General features: G+C 54.4%; 1 protein-coding gene across 2 annotated transcripts in view; it reads left to right on the forward strand.

Annotated features, from left to right (window-relative positions):
• Zfpm1 (zinc finger protein, FOG family member 1) overlaps window positions 1-24284 on the forward strand; it is a 60467-nt gene that overhangs the window by 24001 nt on the left and 12182 nt on the right. For both annotated transcript variants that reach the window (XM_013354399.2, XM_005345789.2), the window contains exons 2-4: window positions 380-502; window positions 3455-3604; window positions 22195-22328. In XM_013354399.2, the coding sequence (XP_013209853.1) occupies window positions 394-502; window positions 3455-3604; window positions 22195-22328 (393 nt within the window). In that variant the 5' untranslated portion in view covers window positions 380-393. The remainder of the gene's footprint in view (window positions 1-379; window positions 503-3454; window positions 3605-22194; window positions 22329-24284) is intronic.

Consider the following 24284-nt stretch of genomic DNA (forward strand, 5'->3'; position numbering starts at 1 on the left):
TCACACACAGACTCACAGGGTCACACACAGACTCACAGGGTCACACACAGACTCTCGGGCTCACATACAGACTCACAGGCTCACACACAAACTCACGGGCTCACATACAGACTCACGGGCTCACACACAGACTCACGGGCTGACACAGCAGACATTCTACTGCTTAGGAATTGTTGCAGGGTAGTGGGTAAACATAGGGTGAAGCTAGCATACTAGATTCCAGGAAACTTACACAGCCTCTGCCTCGGTGAGGGGCTGGCCCTACCCTCGTCCTGCCCACTCTTCCCAGGCACCAAAACTGAGCCTGTTTGGCCATTAGGAAACCAGGGTAGCCTTATCCAGAAGCACCTCATGATTTCCCTGCGACTCATGTCCACAGGTTCCCTCAGAGATATGGAGGCCGGAGAAGAAACCCAGGCCATGGACATCAGCCCCATGGAGCAGGAGGCCGCATCCCCTGAGGCCCCAGCCATAGAAGATTCCCCAAGCCCACCCAGAAAAGGTGAGTGTGCAGATCAACATCCTCCTAGAGTTCATGGGGGAACAGAGGGCCTCAGCAGGCAGCTGCTGTCCCTAGGACCTGGAGAGAGTCAGGGGAGAGGGGTGTCAGCTGTGTGTGAGTTGGAGGTCCAGCCTCAGGCTAAGGTGACTGAGGCCTGGGTGGGGAATATCCAGTCCAAGGCTAGACCTCAGGAAAGTCACAGCCACTCCCTGCATGTTTATCCCTGTGAAATGGTGTCCACGGGATCTTCAAGGCTGTGACTTGGGCTCCACATACAACATCAAGCTGTACCCAGGAAGAGCCATGAGGCTCTTCAGAGGCAAAGAACACACTGTATCTGCTGAACTGAAGGATCGAGGCCCAGAGAGGTTAAAAAGCTTGTCTGGGCTCACAGCCCACACTCTGGCCAAGATTCGACCTAGGTCTGGGTTTAGACTCATCCCACTGTCACGCTGCCCCCTTTTCTTACCCACATGACCTCCTTGGATTCTACTGGGCCTCCTGGTTGCAGTTGTCCAGGTCGGTGCATTTCTGAAGCTGGAGTCGGGCCATGGAAGGAAACCCCACAGACACCCACACTACCTAGATCCTAGGAGGCCAGTTCAGGCCAGGTGCGGGATATAGGGCGGTGAGACTTCAGATGCCCCCTAAAGTCCAGAGAAGAGGGACTTCACAGAGGCAGAGTCCTTGAGAGATCAGCATTTTGCTTGTGTTTTGGAAGTGACTGAGTTCTGGAGAGATTGTAGAGAGGTACCTGAGGGATAGATACCTGCATCCTGACTCAGTGTGCTGGGCTCTACCTGGCTGTGAGTCTAAAGCCCTGCCATGTCTGTCTGCAGCTCTGAGCTTCGGGATCACTTCATTCCTTACCCATGAGCCTTTGCTCCACCTGCCGCCCCAAGCTGCAGGTCACACCATTCCACATCTGCTATTCCTTGCAGAGTCTAGACTCTCCCCACCACCACCCCAGTGCCAGAGATTAAACCCAGGGCTTCAAGCATGCTAGGCAAGCACTCTATCATCGAGCCATACCCCATCTTGCCCACCAGCCTCTGATTGGACAATGTAGCTATTGGGTTACTTGGGAGGATCGTTAACTGGTGACATGACCAGAAGCAAAGGAGAGACAGGTGATGACCAGAAGCAGAGATCCCCAAGGAGCCACCTGTGCCACATGCAAAGAGGGCTGGTACTCTGGCCGTGGTCCCAGCAAGTGTACAGGGGACACAGGGACAGAGCAGATGGCACAGGATAGACAACAGCTGGGGCAGGGGGCGACAACAAAGAGGACAAAAGACCTGGGGAAACGGCTCAGTCAATAACCTGCTTGCCCACAGGCTTGAGGACTCAGCCTCAGCATCTCTAAAATGTAGGTGTGGTGATGCATGCTTCTAATGTCAACACTGCGAAGGTGAGCGCGGGTGTGTCCCTGGGGTTCACTAGCCAGGCAGCCTCGCCACATTGGTTGAGTCCTAGGCCGATGGAAGACAATGTCTCAAAAAACAAGAGAGAGAGCTAAAGACCTCCAAGGATGTTCTTTGACCACCACACATGAAGAGGAGCGCGCGCATGCGCAAACACACACACACACACACACACACACACACGCACACAAGGTGATGAGGGATGGACGGTAGAGCAGAACAAGGAGGACGATGAGGAGCAAGGAGGAGGACTCTGATGACAGGACAACAGGGATGACAGACAGGTAATGGCAGAGGAGTCTGGATGGGGAACAAATTCCAGAGAGACCTTCACCCCTGGGGGCTCCTCACTGTGCACCCCACCAGTGTATCGGAGTTTCTGACTGAATGTCTGCAGGCCAAGGACTCTCCCACATCCCTTCTTTGTTCCAGGCCCAGCAACAGCCTGAGGCTCTGGCCCATCCTTGGCAGCAGCCCTGGGGGTCAAGCCTTGACTCCATCACTCTCAGCTCTCCAAGGACACCTGCCCCAGGAGTGAGGTGGCAGGTGCCAGGCCAGTCTCCAGTCAGGAGCTTGTTCATCGTTACTGTTTTCTTTGCTTTTGCTGGCGTACAGTGCTGAGGGGTGAAGCTGTCCATGGCTGGCCCTAGACCACCTCTGAGCCTCCGTTTTTACGGGGTGACCTCCAGAAGAGCAGGTGCCATGCTCATAGGCTGCCGCCTTATCTAGCCCACCATCAGTGCTACCATCAGGAGCTGCACTAAGGCAGCTGTGGCCGAGCTACCAAAGGGCAAGTGGTTGGCGGCTACTGGACTTTGACCCACGGCTTCCCGGGGAGCTGGTCTTTATCTGATTGGGGAGCTGGGGCTGCTGAGAGGGTAGGCGGGTGGGGCCGGGAAGGATCTGGGACAAACAGCCAGGCCTGCACCTGGCACCAGCGGCCGTGATAACGAAGTGATGGGCGCGATAACGGCGCAAGAGCATATCTGACGTTCAGGCGAGTCCAGCGCGGCTCCTCGCAGTGGCTGGAGCTCAGATGCCAGCCACTTTGATTTATAGCCAAAAATAATAGGACTTTTATACCACGGGATTGATTTATTTGATGTTAATCACAGCCCTTATCGTGATATTAATAATCTGCTTGTTCCCATGACGTCACCCAGGGGGTTTACAGGAGCGCATCGATCGGGGGCCACACTGGTTATCTGGCCCGCCAGGAAGGCAAACATGCCCTTTGGGCTGGAATTGGGTGCGGGGCTGGTGGAGGGGCCCAGCTGTTGCAGAGACCAGTGAGCCAGAGGCCACAGACCTAGGCGCACTGGGTGGGCACTGGGTTGTGACAGACAGAAGCGAAAGAATAATTATTACAGCTGTGATCAGCAGGGACTGGGGGCTTTACAAGGCCAAGAGGAAACCTGCTGTGTTAGATAAGGCAGGAGGGCAGATAACTGTGTGCCCCCTGGCCTCAGTTTCCCTCCTGGTTATAGGCCATCCCAGTAAGATCGTGACAATGTTTTCCTCTCTACAGATGTAAGTCCACCCACAGTGCCAGCACCTCCTGAGTCCCCAGAAGGTCCTGAAGATATGGGGGCACAGGAGTTGGAGATGAGGCCCCAGGATGAAGAGAAAGAGGAAAAGGAAGAAGAGGCAGCCATGACCAGTCCCTGGAGTGGGCCAGGTAACCACGCTGACTAGCCCAGTACAACATTGCTATGACCCCAGGGCAGCCTTTTTACAGCCTTCTGGGCCAAGTGGGAACTAGGCTCTCTTGGATTCTGGAGACCACTGATGCCGTTGGCCCAAGCAATGTGGTCTGAGTTGTCTCCAGAGTACCCATACCCAAAGCTCATGATGTAGACAGAAGCATTTGGAAGGTTTGGCAATGAGGACTGAGGAACAGGCCCCTGGAGGGGTATCTAGAGGATGTGGCTGGAGATGCCAGTCTGGGATCTTCCCCACAGCAGACGGTTGGGATGCTAAGCTGGCTAGTGCCCAGGTGGGCTCAGGCTGTGGGAGAAGGAGAACACCTGCCCTTCCTGGGGGCTGCAGCCCATCTGAGGTTCCTAGTTACCACTTGCCCCATAGGCAGTCAGGCCTGTGCCTTTGCATATCTTCGGGCAGTGAGTGCGGCTGGTCACATACGAAGCTAGAATTGGCAGCTGCATCTCAGATCTCCCAGGTCCCAGAATGTGGCAGTCATGGTACCCTTGCTCCTGATAAACAGATACCATGGCCCAGGAGCACAGTGGGGGCATCAGTGATTTCCAGGGCTCTTACTGAGTGAGGGCTGAGAGCCACTCTGTGCAGGGTAAATAGGTGAGGTGGGGTAAGTGGTATGTGTATCAATGAGGGAGGAGTTTGGAGACTGGGCATGTGGGTGAGCAACACATGTGCACAGTTACTGAGTCTCAGCTGTGTGTGAGAATCTAGGTCTTATCACCAGATTCCCATCTATGGATAGAAGGCATGTCAAGGGTCTTGCTGAGGGATCAGAGAAGGCTTTGCCAGGGCAGAGACCCTGTTCCTCCCCTGGGGAACTTGGGGTCCAAATTGAAAAGCAACAGACTTTTAACTGGACTCTCAATAGAGGGGCAACTGAGTGGGGCCCTGAGGCATCAGAGGAATGCAGGAGTCAATTGGTGATGTCTGCCACTGGTGCTAAGGAAGATGGGTGGCAGGTGTGTGGTGGGTACCCGATGGAATAACAGCCTGAGGCCAGATGGAGAGGGGGTGAACCCAGAAGGCCACAGCCAGAATGGGGGACCCACACTCTGTGTGGAAATTGAATCCATTCCCAGAATGTCCCATGACTGGCTGTCCTGGGGCACCCCCCTCTGACACCTCTTAGTACGTGGATGCTTAGCACACCTCTCAGGGCTCTAGACGACCTGGCAGAAATGTATGGCAAAGATGGCCACTCCTCCTGGGGTGCATGGTGGGAGTTGGGTACTGACCCAGGGTCCTATCTCAGTTGAGGCCAGTGTCCCCAGATCACAGTACCATGATGGGAGTCATTGTACCTGGTCACGTGATCACATGGGTGCCAGGGCCTTTTCTGCTCACATGCCCAAAGCCATGGAACTGGGCAGAGCCTTGTCTTCAGACTGCCCAGATTCTAACCAGCCCTAGGCTGACTTAGTTTCTCCTGCTAGAATAGAGTCCGTAAGTACTGACTCAGCATCAGGAGCGTGCCCCTGTGTGTCCCTGTTCCATGTCCACAAGCATAATGTGGACAATGCCTGCTGGGGGTGGCAGGGATCATGTGCGTCTACGGACTTCAGTGGCCGCTAAGCAGGTAGAAGGCATAGATGGTCCTTCCATCAGCCCCGTGGGGCCAGCACAGTGTTATACCCCCTCAGTGCATGGTCAGAGAGACAGTGCACATCACTGACTGGGAACTGTTCTTGCTGCCGAGGCCCAGATGCCAGGTCATTCACATCAGTGTTGAACATTACTCACCATCCTCGTCCACACAAGTGTTATTACTTCATTTTCTTGATGGAAAAGCAAGGCCTTCACAGTTTGCAGCCTGCCCTGCCCCCTGTGAAGGCTTATGCTCCATGGGCTGTGGTTTGGGGTCAGGGTGCACCCCAGCTTCCCGAGTTATTTGCATCCTCAGGGGCCAGGCGGTACCCTATCGGCTCCCACAGATAGGAATTTCTGTGCAGTGGGCAGCGATGGGGTTGATAAGTGGCCGCTGGCCAACCGCCGTGGTAGCCATTGCCTATCAGCTCCTACACAGGCCGAGCTTATCACCCACTGGGGAAGCTGCTGGAGAGGCCCCGGGGGCTCTTATCTCCAGGGCCGCCCAAGCCTGTAATGGGGTTGTAGGGTTAAGGCTTGAAGGCAGTGCCCAGTCTGGTGACAGACCAAGTGGCCACTTTTGCCTTGTGGGTTGCCTTTGACTCTTTGTGACCTCTGACCTGTGTCCCCATTACCACCACCACCACCATCACCAAACGAACCAACCCAGCCTGTTCCAGGGAACCTGCCCGAGAGGCGTCTTCCACTGTTCCTCTTTGGAGAGAAGGTATAGAGCTGGCTTGGACTCCACATCTTCCTCTGGCTCTGTCTGGCTCTTCCTGGACCTGAACCCATTCCCATCTGCTCTGCCTGAAGTAAGGTGGTCACTGGACCCACGACAGAGCTGACAGTCCAGGGCTGGGATCTCCAGAGGTCTCTGCCCATACTGGATACCATCTGATGTTGCAACCCAGACATGTAAATATCAGGGGCCACCTATCAGATTCCTCTCTTGATGAGACAGGATTTAAACAGGCCCCAGAAAGTGGCTGTCCCGGAGCCTGGTCTTATTGCTTCTCCATAGCTGGTGTACATACACGAGACAGCTTATCTCCTACGGCCCAGGCCTAGAGCAGATGAAGGGAAGTCCTCCAGGAGGAGCTGAAAATGGCTTGGTGATGAAAGTGTTGGCCACATAACCATGAAGACTGGTGTTTCACATAAATACAAGTGGATATAGCCCACTCGTTTTCCCGTCAGACAGAGGATCCCCAGAGCAAGCTAACTAACAGTTAACAGTACTAGCCATTAGTGACCCTCTATCCTCAGGGAATATGGTGGGAGAGTGATCAAAGATGACTCCCAGCAGCATCAGCCTTGGGCCTGCACACACACACACACACAGAGAGAGAGAGAGAGAGAGAGAGAGAGAGAGAGAGAGAGAGAGAGAGAGAGAGAGAGAGAGAGAGGTGCACAAGAGAAACAGAAAAAGAAGAAAAATGACCCTCAAGAAACCCCCATGTGGCCCTGATTCCCGTGCTGCCAGTGACACCCAGGCCCAGTCACTTGACTGCTGCAGACCCAAGTATAATTTTACTTCCTCGAGAGCTTTATAAGCACTAGAGTGCAGCCCCAAGGTTGTGCAAACTACCATCCCTGTCATGATTTCCTATCCTCTCCTGGTTCAGTCACTGCGCCCACCTCCCTCCTGCCCCAAAACATCCCACAGTCTGGGTAGTGCACAGTCGTGCTTTGGTCCACTGTCAGGAGTTCTGTGTCTTGCCCTTGCCACTCAGTTCTTCACGAGCCCAGCTTTGCTAAGTGTCTCTGGGTGGGCTGCCGACCACCGGACCTCAGTTTCCTATTCTGTACAATGGCTTTGGGAGAGTCATTGTGCCCCTCCAGCTTGTCACCTACTAGGCAGTGTGGTTTCCCTCTGATGGAGTGCAGGCAGAAACCCCTCCAGCAGCTGGTTTTGCATTACCTGTGCATCTGAGCAACACAATGGACATGTCTTGTTGCAGATCTGATGGCCGCACACTGCCCAGAGTCCGGCTTTGCACTGACCCCACAGTGTGGTCTCAGCACCCTCTTCTGGGCAGTGGGGATGGTGTAGTCATGTGTAGAGTATAAAACCCAAGGAAAATGCCAGGAAAGTGCCTTCAGATGAGCACATGAGATAAAAGTCTGTAAGTGCACACAGCAGGGGAGCCCTGTTCTCAGCGCTCATAACAAACCAGATGATGCTGTGTAGAATGAGAGTGACCTAGATAGTCCTTCTAAGGCACACTGCATCTTGCTGTCTGAGGGGTTTGTAGATGCCAGAGAGGGGAGCTTACAAGAAAAGAATGGCCATGCAAAGGCCCGGAGAGTCCATGAGCCAAGGGAGAATGGAGTCAGAGGGGCTGCAGCCAGGGCCCTGTGGATTTGGGCCTGAGCCCAGCAGGTGAGGGGAAAATGGAGGATTGGAGCAAGAGGGCTTGCATGGCCCCTGAGGCATAGCAGGGACACACCCTGGGTCTCACAGGGCCACAGGTCACACTGTGGATCCAGAGCTCTGGGAAGTTGTGTACAGGGCTCAGGATACCCTTGCTGAGACCCAACCCTGGCTTCCCGTGGTCCTCAGCTGAGTTCTAACTGGGAAGAAGGACAGAAAGTGAGAGAGTCTGAGCTGTCATCTTCAAGATGACTTTGATTGCAGGAGTGATGGCTGTTTCCAGCTCAGCTATGCAGAAGGCTTGAAAGTAGATCTCTGACCTTGCACAGCTGCCTTAATGTGGGATGTGGGGACCTGTCCCCAGTGCCTGGTGCCCCTCAGTGCCACAACTCCTCCTGTCACCTTCCCTTCAATTCAAGAGGACTTGGCTTTCAGACACGCCAGCCCTGTCAGGCTGCACATCCCATCTAGCTCTGTCAGCTCCCCCCACCCAATGGTCCATCTGGCATAGTCTTAAGCAAGTGGCAGAAGAGCAGAAATAAACAGACTCAGACTGCTGTCAGTCAGGTATCATGCTGTGGGGTCTTCTAAGGATTCCTCCAGGGCTGGCCTCAGCAAGGGAATCAATAGCCTATCCAGTTCCTTCCACAAGACTCCACAGAACTGGGGGATCTGGGACACAGAGGGACCATGACCCTCCCAGGTCCCCCAAGCCTGCACGCATGTCATCAGTATACCAGCTGTGTAAGGTCTGCCTGTGCCAGCAGAGTGGAGCTCCGCCTGGGAGGCTAGGGCAGGTACCAGGATGGGAGGCAAACTGAGTCACTATGGGGGCCCCAATCCATTGCCTTGGGTGTGCTGTTCTGTAATGTGAGTGGAGAGGCCCAGAGAGTTCCAGCCGCTGTCAGTGTGAGTGCAGCCATAGCTAGCAGTGGGGGCAGGAGTCACCAGGACTTGAGCCGTGGCTCTTCTGCCCTGTGAGTGTCTTGGACCTGGAACTTATTCTGGTCACTGAAGTTTAAGAGCAGGGTCCAGAGGCAGAGCCTGAGGTTGAGGCAGATGGTAAAGGGAAGGGCAAGAGGACCTCAGGGTGACTTGGAAAGGCACACCAGCACCATGTGAACATGCTAGGTGACCCAGGAGCATCCCTTCAGTCATCCCCAGGCTGGAAACCCCTGGAGGTAAAGGAGAGGCAACAGGAGAACCAGCCACCTAAGCTCCTCCAGGCTCATCTGCCTGAGTCCATGAAAGGATACACATTGGGCTGGGCCCCTGCCTGATCTTCTGGGAGGGTCTTTATGGAGAGACAGGCCAGCAGGGGTAAGGGCCAGGGACAGAGAGAATAAGCAGGTAGCCATGGGGGCGGGGCAGCTTCCCCATCCAAGGTCAAGGTGCTAGGTCAAGGTCTGGCAGCATCCTGAGACCCAGGGAAGATGTGGAAGAAGAGAGCGCTGGCTGGGAATGATGCAGCTCCCAGTGTTCAGGCTCATGCACTTTTGAAAAAGGGGTGACTGTAGAATTCTTACTGGAGCATGTGGCCCTTGGGGAGGGCTAAGTCCTGTAAACTCACCCCAGGCTCCAGAGATAAAGTAGAGCAGGAAAGGGGGGTCCTGTGGTCCCTTACAGCTGAGAGCTAGGAGCTCGGCTGACCTCACAGTCCTGGCCTGAGGAAGCCCAACTGGGTGCTAAGGCCCCAGAGCCAGGCTGCCCAACTAGGGCAGAGTGTGAAGGGAAGAGAAGCCAGAAAGGACTTTGTCTCTTCCACCCAGGAGTTACTTGGAGCCCAGAACTCTTTCCAGGAGCTGCTTTGAATTGAGTGAGAGCCAGTCAGCCCATCCCAGCTCCTGGAGGCAGGGCCAGGAAGGCGGGCCATGTACCAGGTCAGCGTGTCCCTGAGCAGTGTCAGTCAGCAAAAGGGTGCCTGAGTGTCAAGGCCAAGTGGGGGAGCAGATGGTAGCACTAGAGAAGGACGAAGGACCCTGTCTCAAAGATGATGACTGAAAGGCAAATTAGGGGGGAGGGAGCTATTCAGACAAGGAGCTGGAATATGCAATGAGGCTTTGGGGGCATGGCATGATGGAGCCTTAGGGCTAGGGTGGGCATGGGGAGAGAGTGCTGGGCACAGACGGGTCAGGGTTCTGAGCCATAATCTTTGAGGGCAGCCCTCGCAGCCTTGTCTTGTCATGGTGCTAGGGTTGGAATCCCAACTCTCAAACACACTAGGAAAGTACTCCACCCCTGAGCCACACCCAATCCCCAATTCTTGGCTACACAGTGGAGATGCTGAAAGACATTGGGAGGTATTTGATCAGCTGCTAGGGAAACTAGATCAGAGTTAAAGCATCCCACAGTCTCGGGGTGGAAGGGGCTGCTGCTAGGGCCACAGGAGGTGTTGTTGGTCATTTCCTGCTGGAGGCCCCAGCCAGATCTCCTGCCTAGGGTCCCAGGGAAGCAGGCAACTGGGACCCCCTCCCTCCCATGGAGCAGTAGCTTGTTATCTAGACTGTGTCCGGCTAACTAATCTCGCAGGCCCGGGGTTTCTGTGTGAACCTCAAGGCCTGTTATCTGGCGGCTGAGGCAGGACAGCTCGTCCTGATGGACAGCCTGGGAGATGGGCCGATAGCTGGCCTTGCTCCCCTCCCCACGGCTGACTAGCTGGCATGTGTGGGTGGGAAAAAAATCATTCCAGCTATTTTGTGTTATCATGGGGCCTGGCGTGGAGGGTGATAGGCCTATTTGTCTTAGATTAGCCTGCGGGGGAGGGGGCACTGGTAGATGACAGGGGTCACTCTGGGGTCAGCTTCAGAGACCAGTCCAGCAGCTCGGAGCCCCTTTGAAGACTGTTCTTCTGAGACTGCAGGGCTGCTGAGCGATCTGAAGCTAGGATGAAAAGACCTAAGGAAACTGTATCTTTACAGTCCGGCATATTCTTCCTGAATATGCCGTCACTGAGTTCCTCTGGGGCTGGAAAGACACAGGGAGGACCTTGCCCTTCTGGGATTTATTGGAGACACTACCACCCCAGACATGATTCTAGATGGTGTCAGAATGGGACTTTCTGAGCCATTATATATATCATCACCCACCCAGAAATAGTGTGTTGGGGCAGAAGCCAGAGTGAAAGGCCTGAACTGAATGTACACAGCTAGACCTAAATGCAGGGTGAGGAGAAAGGAGGCTCAGAGGTAGAGGAGCCCATCGAGGAAGGACTGTGGTAAGTAGGTGATTATCCTGGAAACAGGGTTCAGAGGTCATAGCCTTGGGTCAGCTTGGGCCGTGGGAGGATGGCTGACAGATGAAGATGGACACACACACACACACCCCACCCCAGCTGCCTGCTGGCCCTGCCCACATGAGTCCTGGGCTAGCCTTGGCTCTGATTCCACCTTGATAACTGTTCTGAGGTACTGAGTCCTAGAAACCACAGAGGAGGGGGATTGTCACTAGCAGGACTACACAGGTGACCCATCAAACTGCCCTCCTCCCCATGCTGGCTCCCACTCCCTCCTTGCTTCTCATACATTGAGCATTGGGTTCTTGCCAGCCTGTTACAGATCTCAGGATTGAGGACTCCCTCTGAGCAGCAACTAGAGTGGCAGAAATGTGGCTGAGACATGGGGGCAGGGATTGGCTAAGAACCCCAGGGTCCGGGACTCTTACAGAGCTCTTTCTGAGACCTGATGAATGGCCCCCAAGGCACAGCCGGTGGACTGGCATCAGGAGTAGTAGGGGGACGAAGCGTGCAGGAAGGTCTGCTCTAGGAGCAGATCCCACTGGTGTAAAGAGAACTCCAAAAAGACTTCAGAAGAAACTAGAGTACACTATTCAGGCAGCAGGAGCCACTGTGGTACCCCGTTACAGATGTAGAAACTGAGGCAGATGAGCAAGTTGGACAGTTCTGGAGACAACTGAACAGGCCTACTTCTTAGGAGTGTATGTTACCTACCATGACATCTCAGCACAAGGGCATCTCAGTGGACACTGTAGGCAGAGGATAAGTGGATGGACAACAGGACATCCAGTGGGAAATGCAGGTGGAGCCCTAGAAGGGGCCCCAGGCCAGGCTGCCCACCGCATTTGTCCTACTGACCTCACCCGCTTCCGGGACCCGCTGTCTGTGGCCAGGGCAAGCTATCTCGGTGGCGGCACTAATCAAGTCGCTTCCTTCTCCGCCCTCCCACCGGCTTCCTGCCCAGCTAGCAGCCCCACAGCTGGCCTAGACATCAGCAAGGGAGTCCTAGCCTTGCCAGGGGAGCTTCCACCACTGCCTTCCAGCAGTTTCCCACCTGTCCCCTCCCCGGTTGTAAGGTCTATATGTCATTTCAACCCTGAGAGTCATGGCCTCTTCAGAATGGTGGCCTCAGGTCTGCCTTGAGCCCCACAAAGGATGGGCTGCTCTTGATGAGCGTGTGTCTGGTAGGGGACAGCTATTGTTACTGGTGCCACCTGTATGGTCACTGCTGCTGTCTGAATACCAGTGTTGGTACTGTCTTCAGCACTGCCTCTGGCTTACTGGCCACGGGCACCGTCACTGGCAAATCGCTCCTGCCAGCACCATCATCACGGGAGTAAGACCCAACGCCAATTGCCAGTCTCTTCTCTGTCATGCCCAGTCCTGGCCAGAGCCACAGCTGCACCAGCTGTTTCTCTCATGACCACCAGTATCTAGTAGAAATAAGACAGGGGCGTGAGGTGACCTTGGGTCTCCGTCCTCGTTCCTCCCGTTTTTTATGGGTAGCAGGGATGGCCTCCTCCAGAAAGCTGTCCTTTCTCACTGGGATATGGAGAGGGTGACTAGGGTAAGGCAGAGAAGCAGAAGTGGGGCAAAGTTGTGCTTCCCTATACCCACGACTGGGATCCACACAGGTCCAGGGTCCACAGCACTGTGACCCATGGCTACTGGGACATGTTACCTCCCCTCTCTCTCACCCTCCCCTAGAAGGGAAACTGAGGCAGCATCACTGCCCTCATATGAGCAGTATTTATGAGACACCCCCCCATGAGACCCAACATGCTGCCAAAACTTACCCAGACCCAGGATGGGAGCCAGGAAGCAACCCCCACCCACTCCCTGCCAGCCCTATGACATACCGCTGCTCTTTGAGAGGTGCCCCTTCCCCATAGCCACGATGGCTCCTTATTTATTTATTTATTTGTTTGTTTGTTTGTTTGTTTATTTATTTATTTATTTATTACCCTTCTATCTCTGTGGGTAACTTTTTATTTCCTCACTGCATTTTTTCCATTATGGAGGCGGTGGACGCAGCTGATAAGATCGGTCCCCAGAGATGGGACAAAGGGGCCGCCGTCGGCTCGAGGGCTGGTCATATCCTGCACGCAAGGGCCCAGCGCGGCCTGAGATGAGGCGAGATGCTATCATATCTTATTGTGTCTCATAGGGGCCCTGCCCACCCGGCCCTGCCCCCAGCTGGATTATCCAGGTCCCCTGGAATCACCATATGCCTTGGATTCGTCCTCCAATCCACTGAGCTTCTGTGCCCCCCAACCCCCACAATATGACTGGTCTGGGTGCTTTGGATCCCAAGCAGGGACTTGATGGAGCCCTGGGCATTTATCCAGAATGACCATGAATGTGAACTGAAGGGCAACGAGAATGGCCATTGTAGTGAAGCCAGAGGACATTTTGACCTTTGAAAAAGTCTCTACAAGAGCCGGGCAATAGTGGTGAGCGCCTTTAATCCCAGCCCTTGGGAGCAGAGGCAGGCGGATCTCTGAGTTCTAGGACAGCCAGGGCTACACAGAAACCCTGTATTGGAGTAAAATTATACAAGAGAGTGGGAATCATTCTGAGAGATGCAGACTCCCTGGAAATGCTGTAGGAAGTCCCTGAACCTGTCAGGCTTGTCACAGCTCCTTACATGGAGCCAGCAAGCTGCATACTGTCTCCCACCCCTGCCTTTGGCTAGTTCTGCCCAAATTCCCCCTGCCCCTAGGCCTACCCGGCGGACTCGCTGCATTCTAGATCACATGCAGAAAGTGGAATGGTGGGACAGGGCACTGTGCCCCGGGACAAGTGCCCCAGGACCACAAGCTGCAAGGCCCAGCCATGCTGGGTGCCTGATTCCAGGGTCTGTAGGGAGCGGCAGCAGGAGATGTGGGGATCTAGGACAAGTCCAGCCTGCTGGGTGCTCCCCTTTTCTGAACCCACAGCAGCCCCTGCTCATACCATGTCATCCTATCCTCTTTCCTTTTCCAGTCAGGAAGCTTAAAGAAGGACAGAGCCAGGTCAGAGGCTTGGGTTTGAACTCTCAGTGCCCCAATATGACCCCTGGCCTCCAAGTTCAAGATGAAGCTGACAGAGGCCTTGAAGGCCAAGGCTACTGCAGATGGCTCTTCTGAGAGGAGATACTAAAAAGCCCTTAAACCTCCTTGTCTCCCAACTTCTGCAGTGTCTGACCCACCCCGGGGCCAAGGCCTAACACCCAGAGCGACTGCGACCCTATAGTCAAGGCCTCGGTTTCCCCACTTGGGTATACCTTCTTCATAGGGGCCTCTGCTCTGTGTGCAGAGGGTCAGCAGGTGCTTGGGCCCTGAAGGACCAATGTACTCCAGGTGGTGGCTGCATCCCGACTTGCTGGCCTTCCTAGCACCTGCCTGGCTCTCAGCTGTTGGCCCCAAGATGTGAGTGCCTGTAGGCAAGGCAGACAGACAGCTGTCACTCCAGGTCAGAAAGGACTCACCTTCCCACCTTGGCAATAGTAGCCACTTTCCAGGCCTTCACATGCCCTCAAATCCACCCTTCTGACCACTTAGACCAGAAACTGTGGCACCAGGAGGCACAGGACAAAAAACAAGGTGGGTGGGTACACTGAGCTGAAGCCAGGTGAAGCCAGGCTCTGGGCAAGGACCAGAGTGTCCAGGCCATCACAAGTAGACAGGAAGATGTGGGGCCTCTAGGCTGATGGGGCTTCCTGTCCTCATCCTGGGGGAAGTTGGGGGGAACATCTAGCATGGAGCTCTTAAAGAAGCCTAGTAAAGACATAGCTGTGCTTCAGAGCAACCTGGAAGCCATGAATTGCAGCTTCCTCAGGCATGTGGGGTAGGTAGGAAAGAGCCCCTCACCCGGGTGTGGTACACAAGCCACTAAGGGATCTGTGTGTCTGTTGACACAGGCCACAGCTGCCATGGTGCTTCCACTTGTCTGGCTGCTGTGGCTGTTCTGAAGAGACGAAGGTAGTGCCCCTCTCCAAGGAGCCCTGTCTTTGGGTTTAGTAGGGGGTGATCAGAGCTAGAAGCCTGGCTCTGAGCCATACCGGGACCTAGGAAGAGCAAGTCACCGTCCTCTGGGCACTGTCCAGGAGGAAAGCATCCCTTGCTCGGTTACACCTATAGATGTACCGTCAGAGAGAGCCAACCCTTCCCCAGAACAAGCTTGGTTACCCCAGGTTCTGAGAGGCCGCCACAGATCCCAGGAAGGAAAAACCCCACCCTGCAGAACCTGCTCTTCCCAGGTGAACCCAGATCTGCCATTAGCAAGGGCCAGGGTTCAGCCGATAAAGGCTGGCTGTTGCTCCATGTCAAAAAATCAATACTCAACAAGCACAGTCCCAAAGACCAGGGAGGCACCATGGGCTAGCTACAAGGGGCAGGGCTTCAGCACTCTGGACCAGCCCTCCCACCCAGCACCAGTGATTGGGGTTCCCAGTGGTCCCAGACCCTAGGCCATGTTGACTACGCACACATACCCCACCCTGCACCTTTTCCTAGCCAGCAAGCTTGAGGCTGGCCTTTTCCTCCCCAGGACCACCAGAGTGGCGGCTGGACCCAAGGAAGAGGTGGATGGGCAGGCAAAAAAGCTCCCAGAAGTAGGGAACAGAAGCAGCGGTGCTCTCCTGCCCCCCTGGGACCAGCTGCCCCTCCTCCCAGGCACAATACCCTCCTGGGTCCGGGACACATGATGCCTGGAATATCCCTGAGGGCTCGCAATCTAGGGACCTAGACACCTATTTCCTCTGAGGTGTGAGTCACTGTGAACAGGTGGGGGTGGGGATGGGCACAGAGGAATACAGCATGAGGCTTCCTGGGATCCTGGTGCAGCACCCCATGGACCAGCCCACCCTGAGCTTTTGTGGACAGCTCTCCACCAGTGTGGCCCAGCACTGTCTTTTGCTGCCATCCCAAGGGTGGACATACGTGATTCAGAGGAGAACTGCTTTCTGGTATGAGAGGGTCACATCCTTACCGGACTTGAACCCAGCTTTCTGGTGACCCCCAGTCATCCCAGCCTAGCCAGAAATACTAAATGCTGTCAGAAATCAGACTTTAACAAAGCCAGCTGACCAATTCCCATTTCCCTGGTAGCTGGCAGCTCCGGGCGCCTGCGAGGTCAGAACCTGCCTCCTGAAGGGCAGGGCAGAGATCCTCCTGTTTCCCATGGAGCTCATCCCAGCCTGCTGTGCCTCCGTTTCTGAAGGTTGTGCTCAAGCTTGTGTCGATGGTGTCTGTTGCTCTGCAGCTTTCCTGGTTGGTGCCATCACCTCCCTCTGTAGAACACCTGACAGAATCCTTCCATCTTGGCTGTGCCAGTGGCCACAGGTTTGATGTTCCCTGCAAGTGAGCACTGAGGCCCTGCTGGGCTTTCAGGATCATTTTCTGCCTTTATTGCTGCTCACACTCCTATCTGTAAATGGGAACTCTTGTGAACAAGGTTGGCATGCCCAGCTGCCTGACACAGGGGATTTGCTGTGAGTAAACCAGCACCACCTGAGTTGGGGTCATGAGTTTGGGGTCAGAGGGTGCTGGCTAAACTCTCCTTAGTAGCCATGTAACCTCAGGAAAGTCCCTTGACCTCTTCAGACTTGTTTTCAATACCTACCCCTCCCCCACTGCCTCCCCCGCCATCTTCTCTAAACATTGTTTAGCAGACAGAGAATTTGAGGCCTCAGCAACCAAGCCAGGGCAGGCAGGCATAACACATAGGCCCCTTTTTACAGCCGGATTTGCCTTTCAGTGTGACTTGGTCCAGAGAACATGTTCCCACCCCTCCTTCATCTGCTGTGTGACTCTGGGGATCACCTGATCTTTCTGGGCCTTTGTTTTAGTGTGAGCAGATGTCCCCTGAGTCGTACAGTTTGCCTACCCTGTTCTATATTCATGTCTGCAGAACCTTCTAGATGCCGCCAGACTGGGGCTTCCCTCCCTCCCCGCTCATGCCTTTTTCTTTCCTTTACTATGACTTTTATCAAAAGCAAACAGGGCGATTCTTGTGATAGGGGCCACTCCCCAGCTGCCCTGTAGGAGCCACAGGGCGGGTTGGAGGGAACGATGGGCTGATTAGATAAAGTAGGTACTGGTGGTGAGCTGGTGGGCACCCACATACCAACCACAGACTCCACAGGGCATGGTGGGGGCTTTGGGTGGTTGGTTTGGTGCTCCAGAAGCCCTGGCCATTGACACAAGGTCTGCCGCGGACTGACTCTCTTGGAGATCGAAGACTGAGGGAGAATAGGGGTGAAGGCTTAGGAGAACCCAGGATTCGGCGAATGACAGACAGACACAACTCTAATGAGATTTGAGTCTGCTGTAACTTTACTAAAATTCAAGCATCACTTTTAAGAGATCACAGAAGGAAGTTGGCAGACATAAAAGTTTCCATAGAAAAATGATTACAGATAATTGATTATTCTTAACAAGTCTTGTGGTCAGGGCCAGGTGGGCAGAGCTTTTCTTAGAAATTCGTCTCACACCACTAACTAACTGTGCTTTCTCATGGCCCTAAATCATATCTGCCCTCAAGGTAACCAAGGTAACCCAAACACCATTCTTCAGGATTCCACCCCCAGGGTTTGTTTCAATATTGAATGTCTGACTTTATGTTATCAAGAATATCTTGCCTTTCTTTTCTATCTAAAATGTACCAGGGGTTTCTCATTCTGGCTAGCCTTTCCATAAATGGTAACTCATGCCATTCCATACATTTTCCTTCATAATTTGTCCATCTTCTACCAAATCTCCTATCATGAGCTCTTTCTGTTCTAGGGTATCTGTAAATTACCCCAGAGAGCGAGCCAGAGTCTTAATCATAACATTAATGGCCTGAATCAAGGGAGGGAACTGACACATCAATTCCTCCGTATTCTAGGAGCTGTTGGGAATGTTTCCTGGTTCCTTGAACAGATTAAGTTTTTGTCAAGAGAAAAATAGAACAGAAGAAAGGATAGCAGAGTCAATGCAAGAACCCATCGCCAGGAACAAAGTGAACGAGGTCATTGAGGCTGATCAGGCACCTCAACTTGAGCAGACTGCCAGGGAACCGCCGGGGGCCAAGCTCCAAGAAGCACGAGCCCCTCATTTTGAGAGGGCCACTACCTGAGAGGCATTTTGTCACACAGGCGAGACAGCCTTGGATGTGGCAAAGGTCTGGCCCCATTTGGGGTGAAAGAACCCTCTTGCTGACTCTCCAACACACCACAGCCTCCTAGATGGGGCCATACTCACACGGGAAAACGGAGGTGACTCGGGTCTCATCAGAGGGCACTCTGAGGTCAGGGTTTAAGAGTGACCGTACTTGGGCTAGGCAGTGGTGGCCTTTAATCCCAGCACTTGAGAGACAGAAGCAGGTGGATCTCTGTGAGTTCGAGGCCAGCCTGGTCTACAAAGTGAGTTCCAGGACAGCCAGGTCTGTTACACGGAGAAACCCTGTCTCAAAAAAAAAAAAAAAAGAGTGACCATGCTTGGGGAGCCAGAAAGATGGTTCTGTGGCTGAGAGCACTTGTTGCTCTTTCAGGGATCCAAGTTTGGCTTCCAGTGCTCTTGTCAGGAGGGCTCCAACTCCAAGGGACTCTGACGCCCTCTTCTGGTCTTTGTGAGCCTAGATACACACATGGCATACCTACACACAGACACACACACTATAAATAAAACATTAAAAAAAAAAAGGAAAAGGAATGGCCATACTTGGAGTTTTGACCTTGGAGAATTTGCATAAGGTCTCTGGGCCTAAAGAGGAGGCCAGTGCCAGTACTGGGTGGTTCTGTGCATGCTCTTGAGGGAAGCCACTTAGATTTCAAGGCAGAGCTGGAACCCCGGGGCCTCAAGCCAAGTCTGAGGCGCTCCCAGGCCAAGGGCAGCACCTGAGACCAGTCTCAGGACTGTCATAAACATGGCCCCTTAACCTTACAGACCCAGACTCTCCCCTCCCCCTGCCCAGTTTTTCAAGACAGTGTTTCTCTGTGCAGTCCTAGCTGTCCTGAAACTAGCTTTGTAGTCTAGGCCAAACTCACAGAGATCCACCTGCCTCTGCCTCTCAAGTGCTGGGATTAAAGGCATGCACCATGACTGCCCAGCCAGGCACAGGCTCTTGAGGATGCCGTGTGAGCATTCCTTCAACAACACAGTAAACTGAGGCTCCAGCAGGACAGGAACACAGCAACTAGGGCAGTGTTGAGATTTGGCCTGTTGGTTTGAACACAGTTCTGCCACCCAGGGCACCCCAACAATAGCCAGATCCACCCCCAGCCCCAGGCAGGCTCCAGCTGAGGAGGTGGATCCTGGGGTGGGAGGGCGAGCGCCCTGAGGGCCGTGCATGACTAGCATTGCAAACAGAGAAATATGCATTAGGTTCCTCGAAGATGGTTCTGGGGAATGCAGTTAAGACTTAGCACGTGTTCTAGAAGCAATGTGTACAGTTGTTTACCTGAATAAATTAGCCCTTGGCCCAGTGCTGGGCCCAGAGTGACAGTCAGGTTCTTGTCAAGAGTCTACCAGAGAGCATTAGAGAAACTGAGACCAGGTCCAGACTATTTCAGCCCTTGAAGACGCCAACTGCTCCCTCCTCTGTCACCCTTCAAAAGGGTACTGAAGTTGTGTGGCAACTCTGACTCAAACCCAGCCTGTCTGCTGTGCACATTGCAGCTGGCTGTTGACCCTCTTTGAGCCTCCCAGGTACGCCAGGAGGAACCCCGTAAGTCATATCTGGTGTTGGGCTATGGCCCAGAGGAAGAGGCCAAGGTTCATGTTAGGACTGCAGGCTTTAAGAGACAAAAGGCACCTTCCCCATCCTCCAGCTGAGGGAGCAGGTGGCCAAGGCCTGAACCAGGCTGGAACCCATCATAACAGCCCACTATAGGAGCTGTCTGTGCCCATGAGGGCATCAGAACAGCATCCTGTTCCTAGAATCCCCAGGCTAGAAGCTGTGGCCCCAGTCCCTGCCCCCTGATACCTCCCAGGGCTCTGACAGTGAGCATGTGCCACAAACCCAGAGACAAGATCATGACCACATGGCCACATCCAGCCCAGGTCTCCTGTCACCACTGTGGAGCTCCAGGTTTTCTAGAAAACTCTCTGTCCAACCCTCACTTGCCAGGTCTCCCAGCGTGCCATTCCATCCCTAAGCCCGGGCTTGCTTTCTCGCACTCAGTCTCAGGGTCTCAGAAAAGGACAACTTCTTCAACCCCGCTTTTCTGGTCCTGTTTGACTTGCTAGGTGAGCATCTCTGCTGGGTGCTAGCTTAGTTTTTGGCCACAACGGGTTGGGGCAGGAGCTAGGTTTTCTACGAAACTGAATGTTGAACAGCACCAGGGCTGCTGTGCAGAGTGGTCATGTCACCCTGTACAAGCTGCTGGAGTGGGCCTAGGATGAGGCCAGCTGCCCTCCCCTTACCCATCTGCCTCAGAAAGTAGCCTCAGACTGGCTGACCTGGATCCTGGACCAGAGAGGTGTGTTACCATAGTGATTGTTGTACATCCCCACCTCTCCTAGGCCTCTGCCAGTCCCTGAGCGCAGAGTGGTGGTGCTGTCCCCCTGGGAGAGGGGCCACAGCCCTTATCAGCAACCAGTCCTCTCTGGTAGTGCGTGATACCCAGAGGATGGGTTGGCTGCCGTGGGAAATGCCAGCCATGTTCTTATCTGGAAGGCAGAGCCGTGGCGGTGAACTCTGATTAGGGTGCAGGGCCGTTTGCCGGTGGGTGAGTAAGGGGGTGGCACCGACTGCCTCCTTCCCCATGGGGGCTGGAGGCAAGTTAGAGCCCGGAGCTGTCCAAGAGGGCCTGGCCCCCACAGGAAGCAGCATGGATGGCAGTGGCTGTGGGACTGTCCATGCCATACCCTCAGGGTGACCTGCATCAACAGCCTCCCTACCTTGTGCCCCAGTTTGTGAGGACACAGCCTCAGACGAAGGTGTCCCCATCTCCTGAGGATGTTCTAAACACAGAAGAGAAGTCATTGGGGGCAGATGACTTATCTGTCTCAAGATCCAGGTATACCCTTCTCAGGATAGAGCTTCTCTGTCCCCTTCCTGACACCCTAGGTGGGATGCTGGGTGGCCAAGCTTTAAACATAGACTCTTAAAGGAACTCTCTACTAATCCCATTTCTGTCCTGAGGGCCATTATGTGGGGACCAAAGGCATAAGCACCCAGAACAGGGGAAGCTGGCGGGTCACTGTCACAGCAACAGGTTTGGATACTGACACCTGCTGCCAGCAGTGGGCCTCTCAGGGCCTCAGTTTCATCATCCACACTGGAAATAAATGTCACAGGAGCTGGTCTCTGCATCCCTCCTGAGACAGTGCTGCCTAGGCCTTGACCCTGCTCCTGTAGATGCATTGACCCTCCTGGTGTCAGCTTTGCCCCTGTGGGGCAAGGGAAGGTGAGGGAGAGGAAGCCAGTGGGACAGCCCTGCACCAGGACAGTATCCTGGGTGAGCTGCCGAGGGCTGGTCGCTTTTATGAAGGGTAGAGCCTGCCTTCTGGCCCCTCAACCCCTCTCCCACTCCCAGGCTGATAAAGGGGTGCGGGCTTCCTTGGCCTCCAGCCCTGGTCCACTGCCATCTTATCAGCCCCGGGGAAGACAAAGGCCCAGTTACAGCTCTCCACGGGGCCTCCTGGCGTATTTACACCTTATCTCCACCATTAGCTGGCCAGTTATCTGATGATCGTGCCCATTAAGGCCACAGCCTGCCTGATGGGGCTCCAGGAAGTGGGGCCGCCACAGCACTCTGGCCAGGGGACCAGGTCAGGCCATGTGAGGTCGCCACAGGCTGACAGCCTAGGTAGCAGGTGGACAGGGTAGAGGGTGTGTGGCCTGGGGAAGTACCACCCTTTGAGGGAATAACCATGCTCCCGCCTCATTTAAAGAAACAGGCTCAGCTAGGGCAGGTGGCTGGCCAGGTGTCCATGTGTCCCACAGCTAATACCAATTAGTATAACCAAGGGTCTCCTTGTCCCAGCCTGCAGGCTACAATCCATCAGAAGTTCTAGAAGCCTCATGTGCCATGCCCTCTGGCCTCCTTTCTTAAAGACAGGCTTTTATTTAGAACCACCTGCTAACCCTGGGTGATCTTATCTCGTCTTTAATTTGGTCACACCTGCCGACCTCTTTCCACATGCAAGGGACAATCCCCTTTGTAGGTGATGTCTTGTGAAGGGCCCCCAGCAGGCCTCATGCACAAGGTTCTGCATGTAGTATGTGGCCTACCTGTCCACCCCTCAGTGGTGTTTCTGCAACCCAACGTGTCCTCAAAAAGGACAAAGGTCTAGCCCTAGGACCAGACCAGGAGTAGGAGCTATGGGACAGAAGTGGGCTGGGGGGTCACCAAGCAGCCACCTCACCCCGCCATGTTTCCCTTCAGAGGAGCTGGAGCTGGCACTGCAGGACGGGCAGAGGTGTGTGCGGGCCCGACTGAGCCTCACTGAGGGCCTGTCCTGGGGCCCATTCCAAGGGAGCATCCAGACCACAGCCTTATCCCCTGAGCAGGAAGAACCGGTAAGGAGCTGAACCCTGACTGGCCAACCAAATCTCTCACCTTTACCCAATGGGGAACTTTGGTGGAACCCAAAGAGTGTTGTGTAAAAGGGAGGGATTTCCTGGGAGGACTCTGAAGGGCATGATACTGGGCTTTGGGGGGGGGGGGGGTTCTAGGGTGACTTCCTAGAGGAATGGAACCCAGCAGAGAAAAGGAAGGGGGTCCAAAAGGAGTGAGCAGCAAGGTTGGGAGGGAAAGGTGGCGGGGGGATGGGACGGGCAGCAGCTAAGGTAAGAAGTTGCTTCTGACACAGGAACAAGTGCTGGTGTGGGCGTGGCTTTCCTGCCCTGGCTCAGCTGGCTCCCTATAGCAGCCCTGCCTGGGCAGATATTTCCTAAGGCAGTCTCCTTCCCGCCACACACTGCATTGCCGTTTATCTTGGACTTGCTTCTGAGACTGCTTCTGTTATGGCAAGTCAGCCTGGCTTCCTCCTGCTGGGATGCGTGGGTTCCTTTTGAAATCATTTCAGATGGAAAAGGGCACCAGGACACAGAGGTCTGAGTACAGACCTAGGACAGCGACATAGACAGCTGATGGGCAGGAACCGGAGGGGCTTATGCAATGTCCAACAGCTCCGAGGCTAGCCCTGTCAAGCCTAGGATGAGGTGTCTCTATGTGGTGTAGGCCGTGCTTCCTGATGTGGCATTTGGGTGTGGCTTGACCCCAGATATTCACTGGCTGGCCAGTGCCACACGATGCTGGATTCCTTAGTCTGGACGGCCTCCTTAGTGCCCTTTGCAGGTGAGGCAGGGACTGCGAGCTGTCCTTCCCCTGCATCTGGAGGTCAGGATGCTGCACACACATGTGGACCCCCACTCTCTCCTTCAGAAACGTCACGAAAGCACAGACTGCTGGCACAGTGTCCATAGGCAGGTGGGGACCAGCAGACAGGTCCCTGGCACGGACCTCCTCTCACAGCCCTTTCTGCACCAGCCGTATGCCGTGACTCAGAATCTCTGTTGAGACAACCTTTCTCATGTTGGGAAAGGTTCACTGGGTTCAAATAAGCCACCTACAGAGGCTTGTGGCCTAGCCACATAGCCTTTCAGCCACCAGGATAGGTACACTTGTCCCAGGCTGTCTGGTGAGAGCAGGAGCTGGACCTGGGCTGAGCATGTCCACCTGGGGTCTTCTGTTTGCTGTCGCCGGCAGACCCCTTCCTGCTCAGAGTCCTTGGGACCAAAGGCAGTTCACATGGAACCAAGAGGCTTCCTTGAGCCTAGGCCTGCAGAGATGATAAGGTCAGTCTGTGCTCTGTGAAATGGTGCCCTTGTCTGCTGGCGACCACACGGAGTAAGGTAGGCCTAGAGTGGTAGTTGACCCTGTACATGTCCAGGTCAGCCTGGGGAAGGAGACTGGCCCAGAGAGGGATGTCATGACACACAGCACAGCTGATTAAGGTCCCGCAGGAAGGAAGCCAGGGCATTCTTGTGGACCTACTTGGTGAGCATGTCATTGCGCAGCAGACAGCAAGTGACTTGGAGTCCGTGTGCAAGCATGAACCTGGTAGCCCCTGTCTCCATGTTCAGTCAGGAAAACCCTCAGGTAGCAATAGGAACAAAGGCAAGTCTGCCAGGAACTGGCACCCAGGTCCCGGTGTCCCCTGTGTTAGTCTCCTCTGTATCCCTCGGGATGGTCAGCCTAAGCTAGGACAAATAAGAATGTCCCAGGCACATTCTCCATGGCATCCTCCCCAACCCTAGGGGCAGGTCACTATCCCCGGTTTTTAAAATGTATTCTCCCCTTCTTCTCTCTGTCCATCCGTGTTTCCGTACCCACGTACCAACACATACGTGTGTAGGTCAGAGGACAGTTTACAGGAGTTATTTGTGCTTTCCACCTCTTGGGTCTTGGGGAATGAACTCATATTGCCAGACTGCATATTGCAGACATGCATATTGCAAGTGTCTTCACCC

Source organism: Microtus ochrogaster, chromosome 4 (assembly GCF_000317375.1).
Source record: "Microtus ochrogaster isolate Prairie Vole_2 chromosome 4, MicOch1.0, whole genome shotgun sequence".
NCBI classification, from domain to species: Eukaryota; Metazoa; Chordata; class Mammalia; order Rodentia; family Cricetidae; genus Microtus; species Microtus ochrogaster.